General features: G+C 45.0%; 1 protein-coding gene across 1 annotated transcript in view; it reads right to left on the bottom strand.

Moving 5' to 3' along the window:
- LOC122814504 (Snf2 related CREBBP activator protein) overlaps window positions 1-22,151 on the bottom strand; it is a 3,617,155-nt gene that overhangs the window by 3,180,106 nt on the left and 414,898 nt on the right. The window contains exon 4 of the mRNA XM_044087079.1: window positions 520-736. Coding sequence (XP_043943014.1) covers window positions 520-736 — 217 coding nt within the window. The remainder of the gene's footprint in view (window positions 1-519; window positions 737-22,151) is intronic.

Here is a 22,151-nt window from a genome sequence, read left to right as displayed (position 1 = left end):
GCAAAGAAGTTTAGGGTGTTACAGGTGTACATCGCTTTTATGGCAGACATCTGCAGGTGGCCTACGTCAAACGTACCGCGCACCCTAGGTAGTAAGGGGACTTTGATATACTGCCTATCAGGTCGTAGCCTTTGCAGGCAACTCACTTATGTCAATAATACTGCAACGGATGAATAAGACATCATGATGGGTGAAAGAAAAGTCTGTAATAAAACCTGCCATAAAAATGCTCTCGGTACAGAATCTGTTTTGGAAAGATGAGGGATGGTCTGTGAAGTAATGATCAGAGTAATCAGCTTCTGAAAACAGTGAACCAGAAGCAATGAGGATAAAAATACAGTGAACAGTAGTATTACAACACAAAAATATATTTAAAGCAGACTTGATGGCTGTACTAAGCAACAGTCAAAACAGCACACAAACTTTCTAACACAGTGAACAGAAAAAAAATGAAACTAGTAGAATACATTTTATGCAATGTTGAACAACAAAAGCCCTGAGCTTCTGCTCTTCACTGACCTTCATCTTCAGTAATGGATGCAGGAGGGCTGGAAGTAGCAGAGTCTGCATGGGAAGAGCCAATGTAAGAGGAGCCTGGTTTAGGCTTAGTCTCATTCAAACTTTGGCTCAGCAAGTCAGAGTACTTCTCAGTCTGCCCTACGATAAAATCTAGCTGTAGGTCCAAGGCCTTCTTACGCTTCTCTTCCAGACGAGACTGCTGTTTGAACTGAACCACCTACAAAGGCAGAACAAAATATACTATTACACACTACCTCTCAAAAACTAAATCTGCATGTACAAAGACGTAAACTTCTCTTAACAGCTCCATTGCCTTTTACCTATATTCCCAAAGTGGAAGAATGGGTACAGTTCATGGAAATGACCAGAGATGCTCAGATGACAGGAAATCATGCTCAATAATTTTGAGTGCTCCAATAATAATCGTGCTGACAAATCATGAAAGATTTGCAGATTCCAAGCAAACAACCTAATCCAGGCAATAAGTAACACAAATTCATCAAAAAAAAGCATTACGCACTCAACTGGCCACAGCACTGACATGCACTGAAGCAATGTACCTGAAAAATAAGCACACTGTTAGTCCATAAAGAACTGGTTTATCCAGGGCCGGTGTTAGGATTTTGGGGGCCCCCTAGGTACTTACAGTATAAGTATCATCCTAACAATGCCATCCATCCAAAGCAACCTTTTATTTCATGCTGCAAACTTTTAGGAGTAGTATCCACAGACAGACCTGCAGCTACAAACGTTTACATTACAACAGGCCTATGCATCACACTATCACTATGTTGAGCTGCCTAACAAACGGGCAGTTAGAGTTACTGGCACTTAGCTGCAACAGTGGTACATTGCAACAAGTCTATGTACAGGTCTGGACTTAAAGTGAAATGATGACTGGACCTACATTTCAACACCCCCCCACACACACAACCACCCTCCAGTCTGCTCCTCTGAGTCCTTCTCCTTTTGGGCTCCCCATACCATCCCCGTTACTTTTTTCTTCCTTTTCTCACATTTTGCCTTACTCTAAGCTTTTTCAAGAAGCCATAACTTTCTATATGCTCTGAAGTGCATTTTACACAACCTTTTCATCCAATAATAGCTTGAACAGAAATAATGATTAAGGAAAGAAATTTACTGTTGTGGTTCAGCTTTAGTTTTCCTTGCATCCTTTCAACACACCTTTCCTGAACAAGACAGCCAGGTAATAATCATTTAGCAAATAACTCAAGTCAAGGCCCAAGAAGCCACAGGTTTACAGATGGTCTGGGATGCATTTTAGAGCATTTTCTCAACATTTTACTCCAATGGTGGCCTAAATAAAAATTACGAAGAAAAAAAGAATTTCAGTCTTAATTTTTTTTCTTTCAAGGAAGACAATTTGCGCCCAAGGCTTAATTTTCAAAGCTGACAAAAAAAGAAGTTATGTTCTTACCATAACGTTCCATGTGGAGTGTTCATCTCGCGTTTGTTCTTACACACGGGTTCGGAGCCGATCCTCGGCTCCGAGTCGGCTGCATAGCAAAGCTCTGCATCTTAGAGAAGCTCGAGACCAGGCTATATCCCACAATTCTCCCTGCCATTACTCAGATCTAGTTTGCAATCAAACCAGACTAACAATAACCCTGAGGTGCTAAGGCTACATACTGCCACAAAAATTCAGAGACACCATCTCACTGACAAATTAACTAAAGGGTAACGAAATATACCTTATGAGGTAAGAGGTAATATATACTCGGAAGAGGTAAAGACATGTGGACCAGACTCTAGTCCTACTCGTTCTTCCAAACACGAGGGAGGGAAGGGGGGGAATGTAAGAACAAAGGCGAGATGAACACTCCACATGGAACGTTATGGTAAGAACATAACTTCTTTATGTGAGAGTGTTCAATCTCGCCGTTTGTTCTTACACACTGGTAGCGTCCCTAGCTCAGTCACCCTGAGTGACTCATGGAAGAACGTTCGTGAGCACAGTGGAACCAAAAGATGTCCTGTCTTTGAAGGCTTTGTCAACCCTATAATGAGCGATGAAAGTATGTGGTTTAGACCACGTGGCTGCTGCACAAATCGTGTCCAAAGGCAGGCGAGCTGCATGAGCCAAGGAAGTGGAGACGGACCTAGTAGAATGGCCTTTAGGTTTGGTGGGAAAGGCCTGATTTGACTTAGAATACACAAAGGCTATACCAATCAGTAAGCCATTTGGAGAGCGTACGTTTTGTAACTGCCATGCCCTTTTTATTGTCTGCAAATGCAATAAAAAGTTGATCTGTTTTTCTGTAGTCTTTAGTCCCGTCCAAATAAAATCTTAGCTGTCTGTGGACATCTAACTTGTGTAGCATATACTCCAACTTGCTGGTATGGTTTTTGAAGAAAGTAGGGTGTTCAATGGACTGATTAATATTTATGACAGAACATACCTTAGGAAGGAAGGATGGATTTGTTCGTAAAGAGACTATCTGGGTGGAAAATTAACTAAGGCGGTTTAATTGATATTGCTTGCAGTTCTGACACTCTCCGAGCTGAAGTAACCGCTACAAGAAAAAGAGTCTTCCATGACAAAAACTTCAGGAGGCAAGAAGAGGCTGGTTCGAAGGGTGGCAACATTAGTTGTGACAACAATAAATTTAAATTCCATGGGAATAAAGGGTCTCTGACGGGCGGACGAAGATGGAAGGAACCTTTCATAAAAGCATTACAAAGCCTGTGGGACATAATAGAAGAACAGTCCTCACCAACATGGAAGTTGGATATGGCCGTCAGCTGTACTCTTAGTGTGGAAGTAGAGGCTCCTTCGTGGAAAAGGATGGATAGAAATTCTAGAACTTTATGTAAAGGAGCAACCAAGGGATCCAAGTGTTGACTAGATGCCCAGTACACAAAGTGTTTCCATTTACTCTTGTAGAGTTTTGTGGTGGAAGCCTTATGAGAGGCAACCAAAATGCGTTGAACTGCCGGAGAAAGTAGATCAGACCTGGCTAGGCGGGGAAGTGGAGCAGCCAAGCTGCTAGTTTGAGGGATAGAAGAGACGGGTGAGGAACTCCCGATGAATGTGTCAGTAGATCTGGTACTGGGTACACGATCCACGGTTCCTCTGTTTGATGGGCTCAAAGAAACGGGAACCATATCTGTCGAGGCCAGAATGGGGCTATGAGTATAATTGTCCTTTCCAGGTTCATGGCTTTCTGAAGAAATTTGGGAATCAAGGGGGTAGGTGGGAATGCATATAGGAGACCCGGGGGCCAATCGTGTATCAGTGCGTCCCTGGGGACATCCCCTGGAGGGGGTAGAAGGGCAAAATAGCTTCTGCATTTGGTATTCATCGGGGAGGCGAATAGATCACAGCAAGGCTGGCCCCATTTGCGGAAAATTCTTTCCGCCACCTGTAGTTTGAGGGACCACTCGTGAGGTAACAGGATGGCTCTGCTCAACCTGTCCGCAATGACATTGGATGACCCCGGGATGTGCGTTGCTATCAGAAAGCGACCCGTGGACTCTGCCCATTGCCAAATTCTCATGGCCTCTCTGCATAATGGGTAAGATCTGGTTCCCCCTTGTTTGTTTATGTACCAGACTACAGACATGTCGTCTGTCTGAACTGCTACTGTTCCTCGAGGTAGGAGGGTTTGAAAGTGTTGCAACGCCAAGAACACCGCCCTCATTTCCAGAACGTTTATGTGCAGGTTGTACTCCATGTTGGACCATTCCCCTTGGACTGTTCTTCCCTGAAAAAGTCCCCCCCCACCATATCAGGGAAGCGTCCGTGGCTATAGTGGCCGTCGGATTCGGTAGAACAAATGGACGACCCATAGTGAGATCCTGAGTGGACACCCACCATGAGAGGTCTCGCTTGCAAGAATCTGTTATAGAATCTCGTGCATTAGGGGTAACTGCTGGAACGACCACTGCGTGAACAGCAGCCATTGGAGGAGCCTCATGTGCAATCTCCCCATGGGAACAGCAATCAGGGATGCTGCCATGAGTCCCAAAACCTTCAACAACAATTTGGCTGGGGCTTTCCTGCATTGCAGTAGAAGAACCTGTTCCTTGAGGGATGAAGCCCTTACGTGAGGGAGCTTTACCAATGTTAAGCACGTATCTAGGTCCGCTCCGATGAATTAAATATGCTGTGAGGGCAGTAAGACAGATTTTTCGAAGTTTATGGAAATCCCTAGGTGGGAACAAAGGTTGACTGTATAGTTTCTGGCTTGTATGAGGCGACGCTCGGTGGTGGCGGTGAGGAGCCAGTCGTCCAGATAGGGAAACACCCAGAATCCTAGACATCTCAAGTGAGACGCTACCACTGTTATGCATTTGGTGAATACCCTGGGGGCTGAGGTGAGCCCAAAGGGCAGGGCTCGAAATTGAAAATGACTGGCTCCCAGCCGGAAGCGCAGGTCTCTGGACGGTCTGGCCATCTTGATGTGGTAGTATGCGTCCTTGAGATCTATCGAGCACATCCAGTCGTACTTCTGTAAAAATGGAAGGATCGATTGAAGCGTGACCATCCGGAACTTTTCCTTCTTCACGAAGGTATTGAGATTGCTGATATCCAAAATGGGTCTCCAGTCCCCTTGTCTTTTTTGGAACTAAAAAGAACCTTGAGTAAGTTCCGGATCCTTTTTGGTCCGCTGGGACTGGCTGAAAGACTCTTTTTGAGCAGCTTTGAAATTTCTATTGCTGCTGGGCCTCGCAGACGGGGTGGCACATCTGGAGACCTTTGTTGGGGTGGAGCTGACATAAAGGGTATTTTGTATCCTTTGGTTACAATGCTTTTTACCGAGGAGTCTGAGGTGAGAGTTAGCCAGGCCTGTGGGTATAAAGCCAAGCGACCCCCGACTGCCTCCAGAGCAGGACAGTCGGGCCCCCATTCAGGAGTGCTGGAAAGGCTTACCAGGGATAGTATCCCTGTCGCCTTGGTTCTGCGGACCCCCTCTGCCGCCGGGGCGGCGTCTTCCATGACTGCCCCCCCCCTGCCTCTGGGGGGGGGGGTTCACTCTGTGTGGCCTGGAAAGATCCCAGAGTTCTACGGAACCACATTTTTCCGCCTCGTTGCCCTTTGGGGTACGGTCTAGATGGAACGGTAAAACGGACTCCGACAGCAGAGTCTTTCCTTCCTGCTCACACCGAGTTAATGTCTCTTTCACTTTGGGCCCAAAAAGAGTGGCACCATCAAAGGGGGCGTTGGCGAAAGAAGACTTGAAGGCTTCCGCAAAAGAGCACAGCCGCATCCAGGATCGTCTTCGTAGAGCAATCGCTGAAGCTGCGGCCCTACTCGACCCTTCAGCCGCATACGAGATGACCCTCATGGACGAGTTCACTACGGAGGTAAGGGTGTTAAGTTGTGCTGTTACCTTATCTGAAACAGCAGCATCTGTGTTACCCTGGAGGGCATCTCTCAGCTCCTTGATGAGATCCCTCTGTAGTCGTGTAAAATGTGTCAAATAGTTTAGCGAACGCATGGAAAATGTCGCTGAACTAAATACGCGCTTCCCGTAACTGTCCATAGTCCTAGAATCTTTATTAGGAGGATGAACAGAAGAAGAAGACTCAGACATCTCCTTTTTAGTGGCTGCGGCCACCACCATAGCGTCAACCGGGACTCCTTTGGTGAGATAAGTCTTGTCCTAGGGAGCAGTAATAAATTTACTTGGTTTTCGAGGGACCGGTTCCACTGTGTCAGGTGTCTCCCACACCCTCAGAGCAATCAAATCCATTAACTCATCGAAGGGCGGAGTAACCCAGGAGGTAGAAGGTTGAGCACCAAATGCCTTCAGCAACACCGACTCGTCCTCAGTGGGGGCTAGGGACTGCCAATCACCCCTCTGTTTTAATATCTCCAAGATGTCCGCAAATGAGACATCCTCGGAGGGGGATTTTGGGGACCCCTCTGACTCATCCAAGTCAGTGTCAGAAGTTAGAGATTCCTGTGGGGAATCTAAGTGCCTCCTCTTGCACAATCTTTTCCTCAGAACCTCATTGGAGGGAGATTCCGGTGAGGCCTCCGAGGAACAGGGGGCATCTTCTGGGGATGGCTGAGACAATGGTGCTCCACGCTTTGGATGTGTCGTGGGAACAGAAACAGAGAACGGCTCCTTAAGGGAGGGAGAAGACGCGTCCGATGAAGTGGTTCTCTGTGTAGACAAAACCTTCCTCATAAGGTCAAAAACCCCTGAACCTGGGTCAAGGACTCCCCCGGTTCCGAAGAACATAGAAGAATCCGAGACACGGGGCCCATGGGTCTCGACCCAGAGGACGGAGCCGATCTGCGCTGAGGCCCCGAGAGGGAGAGTCGCCACCGAAAGGTCGGTACGACTCTCGGTCCCGGAACCAAGGAGAGATCGTCGACTCCGCGACTCACCTATAGGTTCCGATGGAGTAGAGGTAAATGGTGTCGATCGTGCAATGGACGGTTTCGGCACAGAGGGCTCCACTATCATCGGCTCATCCTCTTCCGGCTCCGAAGACTGGTTGGGTCTCTAAGGAGGACCTGTTGGAGATGGGGGAAGGCCTTCTAGTTTCGACGCCAATTGGGAGGAAACTGCAATCAATTTGGAAAGGGCCGTGTTCTCCATAAGTTTCTGCACGACACGATCCACATCAGTATCGGATAATGGTCTGGAAGATCAGGTCGAAGGGGCCGAAGATGGCACCGACCGAAGGATAGACGGTGGCGGTAGTTCCGACACCGGTTCCAAGACCTGGGGGCTCAGTGAGAGATAAACATTCGCTCGGCCCCGAAGTCTGTGGAACCGGCGAACGAACTTTAGAAGATGTACTCAGAGCCGATGACATGGACTCCGACATCTTCGACCCCTTCAAGGACATAGAAGCCTGGTCAGACTTGTCCAAGGCCTCCTGGAAGGCAGGCTTAAGAAGTCTCCTGTCAATAAGTTTCCCGCGTCTATCTGTCATGACCCTCCCACTGAAGGAATGGCAAATAGAACAATCCTCTTGCAAGTGGAGAGGGCCAAGACAGTAGACGCAGGAAGTGTGGTCGTCAGTGATGGACATTTTCTGTCCACACTGACACCTTTTAAAACCAGACTTGGCTTTTTCAGACATAACAGTAAACTGTAAAGAAGAGAGAATTTAAAGTTTAATAATTTTAAGTTTAAAGAGAATTTACAGTTAAAGCTATAGGTTAAAGTAAGGGTAGGCCCCAAAAGGGAAACCTGTAAAAAACTAACAATATACACATACACACACTCACTATAGTATAGAAAATAAAATATCAAAAAACTATAGGAGTATAAGAACTTTTGTAACAAAAAAAAAAAAAGACCATCTTATCTGTCTAACAACAATTTCTCTGGTCCGAGCTCTCTGAGCAATGTGACCCGTTGCAGCGGCAAACTAGATCTGAGTAATGGCAGGGAGGATTGTGGGATATAGCCTGGTCTCGAGCTTCTCTAAAATGCAGAGCTTTGCTATGCGGCCGACTCGGAGCAGAGGATCGGCTCCGAACCCACGTGTAAGAACAAACGGCGAGATTGAACACTCTCACATTTGTAGCTTACAGTAAACTAACAAGCCAGTAGTTGTGAGAATATTTAAGTCTTATCTGGAAATACTGCCTACCTCTTTAACCCTCTAAAAAGGACAGTCACTGCCTTTGCATCCCTCTGGTGTTAGACTGGGATGAAAGCAGAGGATGGGATGTACACGGACAACCCTCTCCTCCTCCAAACAGGTTCAAATATATGTGAGAGATGCAACTATTTAGCCAAACTGGAGGCTGAGCTCTCTCACCTCAAAACTGGTGTAACCAGTCAGGAGAAGAAGGTAACCTCACACAACACAATTCCAGTATCACATAGTCCCACCACATCAGCGAACCAAACACAAATGCACAAAAACTTACTTGGAGGCTCTAAATAAAATTCTACCTAAGCAACACAGACCTCCAAAGCAGACATCCAAGCAAATGCTACCTCAAAACAAAACACACAACACATAACCCACAAAGTCAGTGTGCCAAGCAGCCACAGCCCTTAAGGCTGAATAACACACCTGATACTCTTGTTATAGGTGACTATTGTCACACTGACATCCCGCTCACCAGGCTGAATAAAGAGAAGGTCACGGTGAGCTGCCTGTCGGGTGCTAGGATCCGACATATAACGCAAGCACTCAGGTCACTCCAAAGCAAATACAAACAGGACTCAGTCATTGTACATGCTGGTGTGAATGACCTGAGACGTACCTCCCTGGACTACATGAAAAGAGACAGAGGAGCTCTCTGATCATGTAGCCCAGGCTGGTATGACCCTGACCTTGAGCAGCATCTTACCCTCACCTAGAATGGTGCCACAGTACAAAGACAAAATGATCGATTTTAACAATTGGCTAAAATTTTGGTGTCATTCAAAGGGGATCCAGTGTCTGTCAGCCTGGGATGACATGCTCGACAAGCCACGTTGCTTCGCTAGGGACGGCTTGCACCTGTCACCACTGGGCTTTCGGATATTGGCAAAGGCTCTTGCCATCCCCATAGTGCCTTTTTTAGGCAAGGCTCAAAAGTCAAACCCTCCCCCATAGACAGCACAAGGAACAAGAAACTAAGGGTAATGCTGCTAAACGCCAGAAGTCTTAACCTCAAGATGCACGCACTCGGAGCTCTCCTCAGTATAGAGAATATCTATATCTGTGCAGTGACAGAAACCTGGTTCAAAGCCCCAGAGAGCACCCCAGCACTACCAGGCTATACCTTGTATCATGCTTTTCGGCCCCAAAACCCGGACCGAACCACAAAAGGACGGGGCGTTTCCATATTTATCAAGGATATCCACACCTCCAGGTTAGTGGCATTGCACGAAGTATCGGAGACCATCCATGTGCAACTAACAGTGGGCAAGACTGCTTTTCAGTTTATAGCATCCTACAGACCACCCTCTCAAAGTCAGGAATCCCATTCGGCTTTCCTGAAAACATTGGAGAACATGAAGATCTCTCCGAACACCATTATATTGGGCGACTTCAACTACCCAAACATTGACTGGGAACACTACTCAAGCCCCAGCACCTTAGCCCAAAGATTCCTGGAAATTATAAACTCAAATGCTATGGAACAACTAGTCACCACTCCCACAAGAGGGGACAACATACTAGACCTGATAATTACCAAAATGGGGACTCTATGCTCCACACCAGAAGTATATCCCTCATTGGTAAGATCAGACCATGAATTAATTTCACTGGATGTCCACATCCCGACCCCACCCCCAGCCCAGAAAACTACAGTGAAAAACTTCTCAAAAGCGAACTTCTCAAAACCGAAGTGGAATCCTTCAAGGCCCCAGGGCCAGTGGAAACTACAGCCCAAACTGCAGAATCTTATATAAATGCGTTCTACGGACATCTCCAGGAATGCATGGATAATGCTATCCCAAACAAAACCAAGACCCAATCATCCAAAGAGAGGCGTCCAGTTTGGTGGACCCCTGCCATAAATAAACTGTACAACAGAAGGAGGAAGCTACTACATGATAGAGCAAAATCCCTAATAGGGAAGGCATCTCTGATCAGTACTAGCAAAAAATTACGATCCCTCATAAAATCCTCCAAGGCCAGCTTCGAGAGAAAAATTGCACAGGACACCAAAGACAATCATAAGGCTTTTTTCAGTTATGTTAGAAACCTGGGATGCAACTCCCAGACTTGTTCTGAGTTGATTCTAAACGACAAAAAATACACTGAACCCACATACATCGCCAATATCCTGGCAGGCAGGTTCAGTGCAAACTCCCCCACCCCACCCCCACCCCCAAAAGAGCAAGCATCTATCCCGGCAGAGGGCTGCCTCCCAAACATCTCAGAAGCTCAGGTGAAGGCTGCCCTCTCCAAAGCAAAAAACACTGCTTCCATGGGACCAGATGGCGTCCCAGGTTGCGTCCTACATGAACTACAAGAGGAACTAATCCCTCAAATAAAACAGCTATACAATCTCAGCCTCACTACAGGATATGTGCCCACAGAATGGCGTACAGCAACAGTGGTCTCACTCCACAAAGGTGGAGCCTCTACGGACCCTGGAAACTATCGCCCCATAAGCCTGACTAGCTTAGTCTGCAAAGCTATGGAGAGGATCATCATGGAGCTCATAAACAAAGACATTGGGGACCTACAGACACTAGATCCTACCCACTTTGGCTTTGTCAAGGGCAGATCCTGCCTTTTGAACCTGGTTAACTTCTTTGAAACAGTCACCAAAGCCATAGATGAAGGGAAGGTAGTCCACACAGCCTATCTGGACCTTGCAAAGGCATTTGACACAATACCCCACTCGGGCATCATAGATAAGCTATCCAGCTTAAATATAAACCCCTATGTCACAAGATGGGTCGCAAACTGGCTAAAAGACAGAACCCACAGAGTGAGAGTTGCTGGAGCCATGTCAGACTCGAAACCGGTCACAAGTGGCATCCCACAGGGTTCTTGTCCTGGGACCACTCTTGTTCGGTATATACTTTTCCGAGGTACAGGCAAACGTGGGAGGACTATGGCTCACCAAGTTCGCAGACGACTGCAAACTGGGCGCCATAATCAACTCTTCAGCTGACACAAACATCCTTCAAAAATGTCTCGCAGAGACAGATAACTGGTGCCAGCACCATCGTTTAAAGCTAAATGAAAAAAAATGTATAGTCATACCCTTTGGCAAAAACAATGTGCCCACAAATTACCACATAGGCGGAAACCCATTAAGTACAGAGAAAGTTATTAGGGGCCTGGGGACCCAAGTTGATAGCAATCTCTCCTTTGAAAACCACATTGCCAAAGTGGTTAGAAAGACCTTCTACATAGCCCACCTCATCACGAAGAGTTTCACATCTAGATAAAGAGAGGTAATCGTGCCCCTTTATTCATCCCTCATCAGGCCCATCATAGAATACAATGCCCCTTTTGGGATGTACCTTACCAGACACCTACAGCAATTAGAAGGACCCCAAAAGTATCTCACCAAGAGGATCAAGGGTCTCAAACAGATGCCATATGCTGCTCGGTTAAAAAAACTCCAGCTCTACTCAGTTGCATACCGCCTACTTAGAGGCGATCTATGCCTGACATACAAAGCTATGTCAAATCCAGAATTAATGGACATGTTCCACCTCAGTAAATCTAAATCCCTTAGAGCCACACGCTCGAGGGACTTGAACCTCAGCACAGAAATAAATAGAACTTGCTGGAGGGACAGGTTCATAACCCAGAGGCTCCCTTCGCTCTGGAATAGAATTCCAGTTCATGTGAGGCAGAGCACCTCACTGAATCTCTTCAAGAAGAATCTCGATAAGTGGATGGGGGATCATAAGTCTGTCCCAGGGATCACTCCCGTGTCACTATTAGACAGAGGCACAGTAAACTAAACCTTAAAAAGGGCACAGTATACTCAAATCAAGGGGTGGCGTAAGCCATACAGAATCGGGCTAGGCTTATAATTGCCCCAGGGCAGATAGCCTGGTATGAACCTATTTAAATTGCCTTTGTCATATATTTCAAGTGACTGATGATATACATATACATAGCATGTTCTTCACCCCAGCCGTCAAAGGCAGTCGCATGTTTATGTGCCTAATATGTGATCGTGAGAATGATTTCATGTGATATTCAAATTTGTTGCTCCTAGACAGTACACCTCTCTTACACAAGCTATAGTAACCTTCTTTGTACACCTCTGAGGTCTGTGAGAAACACTGCCCTCAGCTCAAAAACAAGCTATAATGACTTCATGTGCGCACCTCTAAGGTTTGACTGTGATGACAATTAAAGATGCAATATCCACACAATCTCCAGCCCCTCATAACCCATAGCAGCTTTATGTACACACACACATTTGAGCAGGGCTGGTTTTAGAATGGGTGTGGTTGTAAACAGAGGCTATTAGCTTTATCCTAAAAGGGTCATATCTCAGCACCATTCAGGTTAAACAGCGTATTCAGGAAATTGATACATTTTTCTCCAACAAGCAACAGCTTTGGTGGGGGCCCCCACAGAGTCAAGGATGATAAAGGGAGTCCCCATTATCCATTTAGACAGTCTGGTGAGTGGGGGCAACCAGACTCCAAGAATATTTAAGTGTCTAAATGTTCTGTGATATATGTTGTCTTACTTTCGAAATATAATTACTTGTTGGGTACATTTTTTACTGATACACAGAAGAATGTCTGTGTCCTGGCATTATTGGGTGCATGCACAGATAAAAATCAGTGATTTTTTTTTTTTTTACACACACACACAAACATGCATAAGCCACAACAGTACTAGTTATGTACTTATCTCAGCAAACAGCAATGCCTTGTACAACATTGGTACTGCCACACCAGATTAGTCACTGCTGTTCAGCAGTCGTCAAACAGCAGAAGCGGTAAGATTTATCTCATTGAGGAGATATGCATACTTGTCACTGTCCCTACTTTCACAGACCTTCCCTGATTTTGTTCATACTTTTGCTTTATCCTTCGTAAAAAGTCTGATTTGCTGGTAAATCATTCATGAATACAGTCAATTAATCCAGACATCTGAGTTTTATACTTATTGTCCAAAAATAGATGCTCATGCAAAATATGTTATTCAAGTAACAAAGCTGCACCCACAATTCAATAAAGCAGTCCAAAATAGTCTCCTACTGCCAGTGTGTGTGTGTGTGTGTGTGTGTGTGTGTGTGTGTGTGTGTGTGTGTGTGTGTGTGTGTGTGTGTGTGTTTGGGGGGGGTTGGCAAAATTCACAGTAGTACAACCAGAATTGGTGACTAACTTTTCTTAAGCCATCCCTACAATTGCAGCAATCAACTCACCGCTGGTATAAAAGGATGCACCCCCTACTCCCTTGGCAGTTCTCCAGAACAAAAAGCAGACCCATAAAAACAACCTAAAGTAGTGCAAGTCCAAGAAACGAAGAAGACAGGTATGTAGATCACAGAGTCACTTTTCACCTGATGTGCAACTAAAAGGCAGTACAGTTGTGTTAAGTAAACCATAAGTTATGTACTTACAATAATGACTGATCTGTGTTGTCTGCTTTCTTCCTTCCTCAAAGGATGGGTCTTCAGATCCAAATTGGGTCAGACTTCAGCCGCGCTCAAACTTCAGATCTAGTGCTCAGGCCCCTCCCCATACTCATAATCCCCTTGTAAAGAGCAAGTTACCTTATAGGTTCGTTGCATTACACTAAGTAATGACCACCAGGGTCTTTATAAGCTTAGCCGTGCAACCCAACCTACTTTTGTCCCAGAATACTTTAGGCACCTATATTTGGGGATATGTTAGTAAAGTGGTAAGCTAGGGGTTGGGTGTGTGGTGGTGGGGGCTATATTTAGATTGGGGTTAATCTACTTACTGCTGACCTCTGTCTAGAGACATAGGGTCTAGACCAAGGATTAATTTGCAATTTTCCATTCAATGATAAACGTTTTGTATGAATAGGGTCAGGGGTGAACCATGCTTCAAACGGGTGGGGGGCTTAGTCCATAGTTCTGGAAATCCTTTTCGACACAGATCTCTCCAACATGTTCTATTTATGTCAACGGCAAAGATCAGTCCTTGAATCTAGAGTTTCTGGTGCTGTTTATTTTCCATATATACAAGAGGTTCATAAGAAAGTACAGTTGTGTACACTTACCATAAATGTAGATGTTAGAGTTTATTCACTGTTGCAGTCATCACATTTGGGTTATCTGTTTGCAGTAGCCCTCAGTCAGCCTGTTTATCAAAGTCTTGAGTCCTGCATCGGTTGCTGTCTCATCTGCTGTGACTTCAGGTAGTCAGGGGTAAAAAGCATGCAGTCGACACCAATACATCAGTTTTTCTTGCACCAGATGTCAGGTGCCCCCCCTAATGAGAAGCAATTAAATATAAATGTTGTTGATTATACTAAATGTAAATGAAATATATATATATATATATATATATATATATATATATATATATATATATATATATACATATATATATATATATATATATATATATATATACACACATATATATATATATACACATATACACACACACACATATACACACACACATATATACACACACACATATATACACACACACATATATACACACACACATATATACACACACACATATATACACACACACATATATACACACACACATATATACACACACACATATATACACACACACACACACACACACACACACAAGGATATACCTCCAACAAAAAAGCAAATATACCAAAAATCTTTTTAAGTATAGTAAAGAAGCGTAGAGATATAGCCAAAGCCAGGGGGCTGGAGGGAGTGTAACCAGGACTGCAACAGTGAATACACTCGAGCATCTACTTTTATGGTAAGTGTACACAACCGTACTATGTTCTTCGTGTTGCACTGTTACAGTCATCACATTTGGGTAGATTCCCAAAGCTAAGGATGGGAGGAGGAATTTAGATAGCATTAGGAGCAGCTATAAGGCCCTGCAAGACTGCAGTGGCAAAGCAAGTTCTGGATTTAGAGAAAATTGGCAAGTGGTAATGTTTTGTGAAGGTATGTACAGAAAATACAGTTTTGTACCTACCATAAATGTAGCTGTTCGAGTGTAAACACTGCTGCAGTGATTACACTTGGGTTATCCTGCCGTCAGGCGGTCCTGGAGTCAGCCAGAGTTCCAAAGTCTTGGTCCGGCGTCGGTTGCTGTCGCCTCCTCCGGGACGTCAGTGCGACAGGGGTATATAAGATGCAGCTGACGCCATTTTCTTCAATTTTTCTTGCCCAGATGTCAGGTGCCCCCCAAATAGGTAGGCAATACAAATTGCTAATAAAAAATACAAAAGAAAAGCAACAAACCATTTTTAGTTACCAGCAAATACTCCACATAGGTAATACAGAGTAGATGCTTTAGGTAAATACCAGAAAGTATGAGGGGAAGGAGGGAGGGTAACCTGGACTGCAGCAGTGTTTACACTCTAACATCTACATTTATGGTATGTACAAAACTGTACTATGTTCATTATAAGGCTCTGCAGTACAGCAATGGCAAAGCCAGCTCTGGATTTGGAGTATAAAGGCAAATGGTAATGTTTGGTGAAGGTATGCACAGAACTCCATGTTGCTGCTTCCAAAATATCCTTGGTAGGTACTCCCCTGAGGTAGGCACTTTAAGTGGCTGTTGCCCTGGTGGAGTAAGATCTAATGCTGCTAGGTACAGGTTTTCCATGGTATGTGTAGCAGAAACGTATACAATTGTCCTATCCATTTTGAAATAGTCTGTTCTGAAATGGATTTTCCCTGTGCTCCTGCAGCATATGCTACCAATAATTGCTCAGATTTTCTGAAAGCTTTGGTTTTGTCCAAGTAGAAGCGCAACTGCCTGTGAATGTCCAAAAAATGCAGTAGTCTCTCCCCTTTATTATGTGGTTTAGGATAAAACGTTGGCAGGTGAATAGTTTTAGAGCCACACTGGATACCACCTTTGGCATAAACGTAGGGTTAGTTCTTAGACACCCTGTCCTGGTGGAAAATGAGGAAAGGTTCCACTGCCATTAGTGCCTGTAATTCTGAAACTCTTCATGCTGATGTTATTGCCAGGAGGCACAGCAGTTTTCCAAGAGATATATTTTAATTCTGCTGTGTTAGCTGGCTCAAAAGGAGGTAAAGTTAGTTTTTCCAAAACAAAGTTGAGGTCCCAAGTTGGAGTAGGTGCTCTACGGGGCGGTCTTATGTTTTTAGCCCCTCTGAGGTACTGTTTTAACAGAGGATTCAAAAAAATTGGTGGATCTGTGTTGTAATGAGCAAAGATGGCAGATGCGTGGATCTTGATGGATGAGAAGGAGAGGCGTTTGTCCAGCATCTCCGTTAAGTATAGTAGTATCTGAGGAATGTTTAGGACAAGAGGGTCAAGGCTGTGAGCTTGGTTCCAGGCACAGAATCTCTTCCATTTATCCCAATAGGGTTTCCTGGTACAAGGCCTTCTGGCCTCCAGAATGACATCCATAACAGCTTTGGAGACAGGCATTGCTTGCTTGACAGAGGAATCTTCCATGCAGCTAGGTTTAAGGTCTTTAGCTGGCTGTGTAGTATTTGATTGTTGTGCTGAGTTAGCAGATGTGGGATTTGAGGCAAAATCCAGGGTGGTTCTTGTGCTAAGCTCCTTAAGATTGGGTACCAGTGTTGGTGTGGCCAGTCTGGTGCAATCAGAATCATCTTTGGCTCTTCTTGCCTGGCTTTTATGAGAACCTTTCGCAGGAGAGGTAGTGGTGGGAAAGCGTATACTTGTAGGCTCTTCCAGCTGAATGAGAGGGCATCCACTTTCCATGCTTGTGGATGATAACTCCTTGTGCAGAATTTTTGTAGCTGGCAGTTTATTCGGGATGCAAACAGATCTATGTCTGGGCTCCACCATTTCTGTGTTATCATTCTGAATATTTGTGGATTCAATTCCCATTCGTGGGGATCCATGATGTTTCTGCTTAAGTCTGCCAGTGCGTTTTTCTCTCCTGGCAGGAATTGTGCTTGCAGATGAACTTGGTTTATAGCCGTGTTCTACAAGGTCATGGCTGGTCTGCAAAGGGGGGTAGGAGTGAGTGCCCCCTTGCTTCTTTATGTACCACATAGCTGTGGTGTTATCTGTTGTTAGTAATAGCTGCCCTGAATGCAACAGGCCCTTGAAAGTAATAAGGGCATTTTGTACAGCTAGCATCTCTTTTTGATTGATGTGAAGATGCCTTTGTTCTGCGGGCCACGTGCCCTGAATACATTTGCCTGCCATGTGTGCTCCCCAGGCGTAATCCGATGCATCTGTTGTCAGTGTTTGCCTGGCTGTGGGTTGTGTAAAAGGCTGTCCCTTGTTGAGGTGACAAGCTTGAGCCCACCACTGAAACTCCTGTTGAAGGCAAGGGATTAGTGGTATAACGGTTTCCAAACTTTAGTTGAGACCATACATTCTTTAGGTACCACTGTAGTTTCCTCATATGCAGTCTGGCATATGGAATTAGTAGTATGCAGGATGCCACGTAACCCAAGGCCTTCAGAATTTTTCTTGCAGGGAGTTTGGTCTTTGTTGCCATCAATTGAAAGTATCGAGTCAGTTATCCTTGCTTGTCTGGCGTGAGGTAAGCCATCTGGGCCGTTCTGTTCAAGCTGGCACCCAGGAATATAATCTCTTGTGAGGGCACTAGTTTTGATTTCTTTTCGTTTACTGTGTACCCCAAGCAACTTAACTTTTTTACAAACGCCAGATGCTTTTAGAAGAAAGTCCTCGCTCTCTGCTTGAATCAGGCAGTCGTCTAGGTATGGATAAATATGAATTCCTTTCAGTCTGCAAAATGCAATTACTGGTGCCAGGCACTTTGTGAAGACCCTGGGCACAGTAGATAATCCAAAGGGCAGTGCAGAGAATTGGTAGTGCATTGAACCAGCTATGAATCTGAGGTATCTTCTGCAGTTTTGTCTGATAGGGACATGCAGGTATGCCTCCTTGAGGTCCAAAGTCACGAGCCAAGCTTTCTTGCCCAGCATGGGAAGAAGCTGCTGTAGTGTCAACATTTTGAATTTCGGAACATCCAGTTAAGTGTTTAGAGATGAAAGATCTAGAATGGGCCTCCAGGATTTGTCCTTTCTGGGTACCATAAAGTCTTGAGTAAAATCCTCGTCCTTGCTCCTGTGATGGTACCTTCTGAATAGCTCTGCCCATTGATTTGGTGGCAGATTTGGCATTCCGTTTAACCTTGGCAGAGTGTGAAAGTGGAACTTGTAACCTTGAAATACAATGTTGAGAATCCATTTGTCTTTGGTGATCATTTGCCAGTTGTGGTAGAAGATTGCCAGTTTTCCTCCCAAGGGGGCTGCCAAGAGGGATTTGTATGGCAGCTGAAGTGGGAAGTCATAGGAGCTGCTTTTTATATGGTTGGGGCCTGTCTTCTTCTTTCTGGCCTGATGTAACCTATTGTCGAGGCCTATAAGGACCTTGTGTTTGACCTCTGCCTCTTGGACGTCTGTATCTTCCCCTTTGAGGTCGGTCTGTAATTGGAAAGGACAGATTCTTAGTTGGCCAGTTTCTGCTAAATCTAGGAGGCTGAACCTGTAAGAAATCCTTCCCAGTTTGCATAGATTTTGCCTTATCCTCCATTTTCTTTAATACCTCTTCTACCTTAACTCCAAAAAACACATCCTGCTGCAAAGGTGCATCCAATAATTTTGCTTTAACATGATCTGGTAATGTATGTTCTTTTAACCAAGCATGTCTTCTAATGACAGAGCCTGTAACTGCTGCTCTGCAGGAGGCCTCTAGAGAATCAAAACCACATTGCAAAGTATGCTTTCCCACTTGTTCAGCTGCATGCAATAAATCCTGCATTTCTTTAAAATTAGGGGGATCTGATTCTGGAAGCATTTCTTGTTTTAACTGAGACGGTAAAAATTGCTGATATTTTAGCATGTGAAACTGGCAATTTAAGGCTCTCATTGCTTAAGTTGCAGACATACATACTTTCTTTCCCCATCTGTCTAATGCTCTGGAATCTCTATCAGAGGGAACTGGATTTTTGGCTGACTAGGCCTTAACTCCTTTGGGTCCCTGAGAAATAGTTTCAGGGTCAGCTACAGGGCTTTTATACAGAAATTTATGAGAGTCAGGGACTCTGTAGTATCGGTCAGGTTTAACAGGGGCTGGAGGTAAGGAATCGGGATTTAAGCTTGATTCAGTATACACATCATCCACAATATCCAACACTGGCGGAATAGCAAGGGGTCTGTGTTGAGGTAATAAAAGGAAGTCTCTGAGCCTTTTCTTGGATTCTGAGTAATCCTGGCCTTCCCAGTGTAAATGCTCCCTCATGGTATGTAGGGTTTCCTCAAGGGAGTAGTCCTCAGGCGGGGAGGCAGATGGAATTGATTCCTCAGCATCAGAATCCTCATAAGGGGGTAAAGAGTATCCTAGGTCTGAGGATGAATCAGAAGAGATGGACACCTGGTCGGATGAGTCAGTCTGCATCCTAGCTAGGCCTTTTAGTTTCTTTGATTTTAAAGGAGGCTTAGACTTATCTGAGGGCTTAATGCACAACTGAGTAGGTCTGAAGACACCCTCTGCAGCCGTGGGTTGCTCACCTACTCCGGATCCCTCTGAAAGGTTAGTCTCAGTAGGCTGAATAAGTTGTGTGTCCGAAGGCCTAGCCATCTCCACGTGTGAGTCAGAGGTGGCCTGTGGTTCTACAGAAGCGGTCGTCAGGGGCTGCGAAGGCACCTCGCGGAAAACCAGAGAACCAGCGACTGGCCTAGAAGAGGTTTAGTCAGTTTTGGGCCTCGGATGCCTATCCTTGTTTTTGCGCTTTTTGTGTACTCCGGTCGTCGGAAGTTCCGAAGGCATGGTATAATTGAATTTTCTACCAAAATAATGGCGGGCAAAATCAAACAGATGTTTAATAGTGCGCTTGTTAAACCTAGCACAAAACAGACAACCAGTGACGTCGTGGTCTGGGCCTAGGCATGGGATACAATAGGAATGGAAATCCTTATGAGGTATTTGCTTTCCACAAGAAATACAGTTATTAACTTTTACTGACATCAGTCTGAGGCAAGAAAAACTTTCCCCAACGGGGTACTTAGCTTTGTAGAAGACTTCAGTTCTGGATTCGGAATGAAAATCTCAGGAGATGGCCGACTGGCACTTGCGAACTGCTTTTGCTTCGGGCACCACGCGGCAAGAAAGACTGAAGAAAATGGCGCCGGCTGCATCTTATATACCCCTGTCACACTGATGTCAGGAAGGAGGCGACCGCAACCGATGCCGGACCGAGACTTTGGAACTCAGGCCGACTGGGGAACTGCCTGACGGCAGGATAACCCAAGTGTAATGACTGCAGCAGTGTAACACGATGAACATCTTGATACCTATGGCAGACAGAGTCATGCAATCTTTTTCACCTCTGGAAAGTGTTTTTATAACTTTTAAACCACACAGTGTCAATCTATCATAAAGGGTATTAAAGAACATTCACAAATGCGCTGCAAAATCACAAAGCTGCAATGAGGCACGTCTGCAAACAGTGATGCAGGTGCCCACTGCTGTACAAGCACCTGTTACAGCACTGGAAAGGAGATGCATCAAGACACTGGATAAATACAGAGGGGCAGCCAACTGAGTCAAAAGACTGGATTTCCTCTGCTAAGCAGACAGGGATCCTGAGGGAGTTTTGGAGAGCTCCTTGATCAAACCTCTCAGAAAATGAGTGGCATCTGACAAATAATTCACCTCCCTAACAGCAAAGGGGTCTGAAGTGTAGACTCACTTCCCAAACATATCCAACGTATGAGACTCCCACTTTGGTGGATGGAGAGTAGATCCCTGTTCTGCCAGTTCCTTTCTGGTAGCTGTGACCACCACCATAGAATCTATGGCAGGACCCCTGCTCCAGGGAAGGATCCTTGGGTGAAAGAAATTTGTCAGACTTATGAGGAATAGGTTAAGATATGTCCAGTTCCTTTACACCAGGACTTGATTATATTATTTGCTAAACATGGTTGTATTTACAAGTAGTGATAAGACAGAACTCTAAACTGATTGAGTCACTGAGTACTGAAGTGCAATGGTTATAAAATACTATTAAACAGGACAGTACATATAACAGATATGTTTCTTAACATAAAATAATTTGAGTATTGAACAGCAGCTCAATAAAGTAAAAGAAAAAAAAACAAACTGGAGCGGGATGACAAAGAATATGTGGAAAGGAAGGCATACCCCAGTCCACCTAAATCACAAGCATGGGGAGATTTGAGATGTGGGAGCCAACCAAACCATGGTAACTTCCGTGAGAATGTACATGATTATGATGGAGGAAGACTCCAATGGATCTAATAATACAAGACCCCCCCAGAAGTGGAGCAGGGGCTCCTATACCTAACAATGGGATTCCCCCTTCACTACAGTGTTCTGAAATAATTACAGAAAAGGAATAATGAACAGGTGCAGACAAATCAAGTTTTTCACAATCCCCTATTACAGAATCAATGGAGGGGGAAGAAATTTCCATGTACCACAATCACAACAGCTACTATTACAGGGGACACTACGAGCAAGCTAGTGTGGAGGAGAAAGTACAGTTGTGTACACTTACCATAAATGTAGATGTTAGAGTGTCTTCACTGTTGCAGTCATGACTGTGGGGTTCTCCCCTGCCGACAGGCAGTCCTCGGTTGGCCAGAATCCCAAAGTCTCGGTCCGGCGTCGGCTGCTCAGCCATGCTCCCTGATGTCAGAGCGCCAGGAGTACAAAGCTGACAGCCGACGCCATGTTCTCCAGTTTTTCTTGCCCCAGATGTCAGGCGTTCCAAAATGAGTAAGATCCCATACCCTTTGCAAATACACCTCAGAAGAAGGGTGAAGAAGGGAACCACACAAAGGAAAAACTAAGAGGGGACAGGAGGGAGGGTAACCCAGACTGCAACAGTGAAGACACTCTAACATCTACATTTATGATAAATGTACACAACTGTACTATGTTCGTGTTTCACTGTTGCAGTCATGACTGTAGGGTTGAATCCCAAAGCAGAATAAAAGGGAGGTGGTCATAAAGTAGAGGGGTAGGCTAAAAAGCCCTGCAAGACTGCAGAAGCAAAGCCTGCCCTACACTTAGAGTAGAGAGGTAGATTGTAGTGCTTGGAAATAGTAT

This window comes from Protopterus annectens, chromosome 10.part0, assembly GCF_019279795.1.
Source record: "Protopterus annectens isolate FY-2018-M chromosome 10.part0, PAN1.0, whole genome shotgun sequence".
NCBI lineage: Eukaryota > Metazoa > Chordata > Ceratodontiformes > Protopteridae > Protopterus > Protopterus annectens.
The sequence above is the reverse complement of the archived record's forward strand: the minus strand, read 5'-3'. Positions and strand labels throughout refer to the sequence as shown.